Source organism: Phaethon lepturus, unplaced genomic scaffold (genome assembly GCF_000687285.1).
Source record: "Phaethon lepturus isolate BGI_N335 unplaced genomic scaffold, ASM68728v1 scaffold4562, whole genome shotgun sequence".
Taxonomy (NCBI): domain Eukaryota; kingdom Metazoa; phylum Chordata; class Aves; order Phaethontiformes; family Phaethontidae; genus Phaethon; species Phaethon lepturus.
In genome coordinates this window covers 1-4,776 of record NW_010523933.1, presented here as the reverse complement: position 1 = coordinate 4,776, position 4,776 = coordinate 1, and the positions used below count along the sequence as shown (strand labels likewise).

The following is a 4,776-nucleotide window of genomic DNA, read 5'->3' as shown; positions in this document are numbered from 1 at the left end:
AGGATTTCTTTTCCTCCTAAAAGGCAGAGAGGGCAATGTTCTTGTGGAGTTGATGGAACGGTCCAGGTGATCAGAGGATTTCCAAGACCATATAAGTTAATTAAGAAGTTGAGTTGGTCTAATTTGTTACTTGTTTATATGGTAAAGCATGGAACAACTGTGACTTTTCAGGATGCCATGAAGTCTAGTTTATGGCTATTACAGCCAGGCTAGTTGTCCCAAGAGGTACAAATTGGTGAGACAGCCACAGATCCTAACTAGCTTGGTTAGTTTAAAAAAAACCCAAAAAACCCCACACAGCTAAGGGAGGGACTTCTGCTTTGGAAACCCAGAGCTGCTAGCTGGGTTGTGGGTGACGGAAACCAGCTTCCCAAGCTTAGCCTTTGTGAGAGAGTAGTTAAAAGCCCGAACGAGAACGCTGGGCAACTGCTAGCCACTACTGCCCTGACATGGACACTAAGTCCCAAGAAAAAAAGCAACAGTTCTGCTTGGCTTCTGGAGAGCTGCATTTCTTTCCTGAGGAAAGGGAAACTACCATACAACAAAATGTAACAGCTACTCCAGAAAATATCTGCACCTCATTTTCATCCAGGAGAAATGCAGACAGAAGTGAGCACCAGGGAGTCCTCCATGGTTAAAAATGGATATTGTGAGTACACCAAAGTACAGGAGGAATGCTGTGTAAAAAACAAGAGCAAAAATCAACTACCGAACTATTAAGGGAGACTGGGAGAATGATAAAAATAAGCAGGAACATGCAAAAACCATTATCCCAGGAAGAGGAGGAAGCATCCACAAAGACCACAGCAAGTATTTCAGAGGGATATACAGGCAAATAAAGTCACAGGAAGCGGGAGGAACTGATCCTTTAAAATATCTTGTAAGGCCAGAGAGAGAAAAATGAAGAGTTTTATTAAATAACTACCTGTTAAATATTTTTTCATTTGGTAGAAGGAGAAGTCCCGAGTGCTCAGTTTACGTACATAGTGGTTTTCCCACTGGGCAAAGCGAGCACAGGGGAGTACAGCACAGTGAGTGCCTCCGGGTTAAACGGACTGGTGGGTGAGGTGGTTTGGGCACTGATTGCACAGTCTGACCCCGGGGAAGAACTGGAGTGCTGCCTCACGGCACCTCGCACGAGGACGGTGCATTATAGGAAAGGAGCAGACACCCCTCTGCTAGCGTTGGGGGGTAACAAGGCAGCGAGCCTGGGGCTTCAACAGCCACCTGATGCCTCATCATAGAAATCTGGAGGCTCTTAGAGGGGGTATAATAAAAATCTAACTGAGTGTTCTTTCCAGTCACGTACAGGGTGAAGCATCACACATAAATAAGACACTGCTTGCCATGAGGTGGTTAGTTCAAAAGCCAGACAGATGAGTCAAAAGATATGGATAAATAAGCAACAAAAACTAAGGTCTGGGGAATTCTTCTTCTCTTATTTGAATGCTGTTTTCCACCCTGATGTACATCACATAATTCCCTTTTCAAAAAAACCAAAACACAACAAAAAAACCCCACACCACGCACAAAACCAAACATAACTGAACAACAACTCACACTCTCAGTATTTAACCAGTCCCAGTACAACCATGAGAAGTTCTGCAGTAAGCTGTCGTGGAGGAGTCAGGTTAGGTGTTGTGCAGAAAATTTTAATACACAAACAATCCTGAGAGCCAGCAAGAAAGCCCACCTTGCTGGAGCAGGAGTGAGACGACAGGGCACAGCTTACAGAGGGGTTGTGTTGGGTTTTGGGGAGAACCTCCATTTGTAGCCATTTTCTAGACTTTTTAAAGAGAACGTGAAGGGAGCCTGTATTTCTTACATGTAAATGGAAAAAAACTTTGCATTGAGTGGCACAAGTCTGAAGAAAAAGAATAAGTACACTTACTCTAATTTTCTCTATTATTTTAGGTCCTTCAGTGACAGTCATTAAACCTCAGAATAGTTCATTCCCTTTCTATAGGAACAATTTGAGCTCCCAGATCTGGCAAAGCAGATGGCTTTAGGAAAGGTGACAGAAGTTCCTGGAGGCCTCTGGCCTTGGTGAAAGTGCTCCACTGAACAGACAGCTCCTGGCCAGCTTTCCTCAGCTATCAAGCAGAGGCTCAGATTTAGAAAATGCAGCCTGAAACGGAGCCTGGGCACAGCTGGTTAGGTCAGATAACAGGTCAGGCTGCCAAGTCCCTCTCCCCACATCCTTCCATCAGAAGTTGAAGACTGGGTCCAGCTTATTCAATACGTGGAGTAAATTCTCATGAAGGTGATCAAAGCAAAGGGCATACTCTGGCATGAGAGAAAAGCTATCCACCAGCAGGCAGAAAAATCAGATAAAGAATAAGCTTAGCAGCTCTTCCATCCCTGCCTGGTATGCTAATTGTTCATCATGCCCATTTTCCTTGCGACACTTGAAATGAGTAGAAATCAGTTTGGGAACTGCTGGAATATTTGAGGTCTGAGAACATACAGCACCATTTTCATTACAGTAACGAAGTCACAGAATGGTAGCTTTAAATGGGAAGGATAATAATGCATTACCATTCACTCCCAATTAATCCAGAGCCTGCAATGTCAAATGCACTTACTCTGAGAATTTTCTCAGAAAATGAAGCTAGAGTGTATTTCATTTATAAATCACAAAAGACACTTATTTGGCAAGAATGACCCTTGCTCATATACAATAAATCATGAGCATCAACAGTCTCTAATGGATTTTGAGTCAGTGCCACAGACAGCAAAGCCCAGGGCCCGCGTTTCAGGATTCCAGGACTGTGCCAAAGGAGCCTTATAAATGATTAATGCATTCAGCACAGTGTCATCCATGCCATTGGAGAGAAAAAGGCATTCTGGGGCTCCATTTGTTATTAAAAAAGTGATAACCAGTTCAGCACCCACCCATGCCTCTCTCTTCCCCAGCCAGAATGAGCCTTTTAGTTCCACACTTCATCAAATCCCTTCCCCAGACTTACATACGTGCACTTCGTTCATGATGTGCAACATTTCAATAAGAGAAAACAGAGAGTAAGAAATTTGTTTTCATAAGTAGCCCAGCAAAGCCAAACTTCCTATGGGACTGAGCCAGAGTTTGCATTTGCAAGCGTATGTACAACAGGGAGGCAACATTAAAGACGTAGCTGGGGCCTCTTTCTACTTCTTTGCAATACTGTGAGGATGCCAGTACATAGAAAATTCAAAGCTTTGGTCCCTACTGCTCAGTCTCTCATGCTTTTCAGTTATTCATCCCACAGTTTTCAACCTATCCCCCTTCACTTTTGTCCCCATGGTTACTGAATCATTGTGTTCACAGATATTTTCCTCACTAAAGAATGTGACTAACATGAGACAGCTAAATTATCAGAGCCAACTCTGACATTGGTTTCTCCTAACATGGATCTTCTCTTCCAAACACCTTGAAATAGATCTGTTGCACTGGCACCAACTTCAGAGTAAGCAGTACTTCAACTATTGACAGAGACAGAGCTGCAGCAGTATTGCACAGGGAGACTTAAAATAAGCTGGAGTCAGGCAAAGGATGAAATTCAAACGCTAGCTTTAGTGGACCTGCAGCCTAGGAGTGCACAATACAAATAACTAGATGTATTTCACAACAGTATTTTAAATTAAGCCCTAGAAGAGAAGGCATTACTTCCTGACTGGACCTGGGTCTAAAGGTTCAAGTAGATGTCCTCTTCTTAAAAGACAGTTTGGGCCTAAAACATGGGTGTCTCCTACTGCTTAAACAAAGAAATCTGTTACAAAATGCACCAAGACAGGCCACTAGATAACAAGTCTACTAACCTTCAGCTGCAGCAATCAGTGTACACTGACCCCAGGGTCACTGGAGCTGCTCCCACGCTGAGCAGCCTACACTGCCCCGAGAAGCTCAGACCATATCCCTTCCAAACTATCCCAAAAAAGATACATTAAACCATGCTTGCATCTGGGAGGCCTTTCTCCCCTTCACTCACAGCATCCAGCCAGCCACAAGTGCCCAGATGCCAAAGCAAGGGTAGCAGGGCAATACCTCATTTAAGCATCATCACAGTCATGAGCCAATACAGACAAGACTTGAGAAGAAATGTGAAGAGCTTACCTTGGCCGCTACGGAAGAGTTGGGCTTCTCCAGGAGGTCCCAGAGCTTTTTCCTTTTGTCAGCACAACAAGTGTTATCAAATTCCTCCCCTTCCCTTTCCCTCAGCGTCTCAGCTTCTCTCTTCAGCTCCTCATTCATCTGCTCCTTCTTCTGGTGGTAGCGAGCCTGGCAGCAGGACTCCAGGTAGATCTCATCCACCCCCCAGTAGTCCAGCTCCTGGCTGAAGGACAAGGCGCACATCTCCTCCATCATGTGCAGCTTGCCAGTACGGTAGAAGTTCAAGATTGAGGTGAATGCCCCAGGATGCCTGTCAAAAAAGTACTCGTTCTCCTCCAGGTTGTAGTCATCACAGATCTCCATGAGGGAGTCGTGTGTGTTGCAGTCTCTGAGCTTCCCCAGCCTGGTCCGCGGCAACCTGTCCAAGGTCCTCCAGAGAACCTCGTGGGCCAGCCCCCCCACGTTGAGCTTGACCCTTCGGGAGCAGGCCTTGCTCCTGACGATCTCCGTGGGGTCCGGAGGCAAAGAGGTAGTAGAGCGAGATCCATGCTTATTCATCCCCAGAGGCATCGCTGGTCCCCCTCAGGCTGGACGCTCCAAGGTGCGGCGTGGGGCAGGCTCTCCTCACCTCTCCTTCCCCTCCATGCCCCAGAGCTGCAAGAGAGGCCAACCGTGGGTCCCCGCCC

General features: G+C 45.8%; 1 protein-coding gene across 1 annotated transcript; it reads right to left on the bottom strand.

The window, feature by feature from the left end:
* Positions 1–4,093: 4,093 nt before the first annotated feature.
* Positions 4,094–4,660, bottom strand: LOC104617045 (potassium voltage-gated channel subfamily B member 1-like; the record flags this gene model as incomplete). The annotated part of the gene is made up of 1 exon (XM_010282256.1): positions 4,094–4,660. A coding segment is annotated over exon 1 (567 nt), but the record flags the coding sequence as incomplete, so codon positions are not given.
* Between the last annotated feature and the right edge of the window lie 116 nt (positions 4,661–4,776).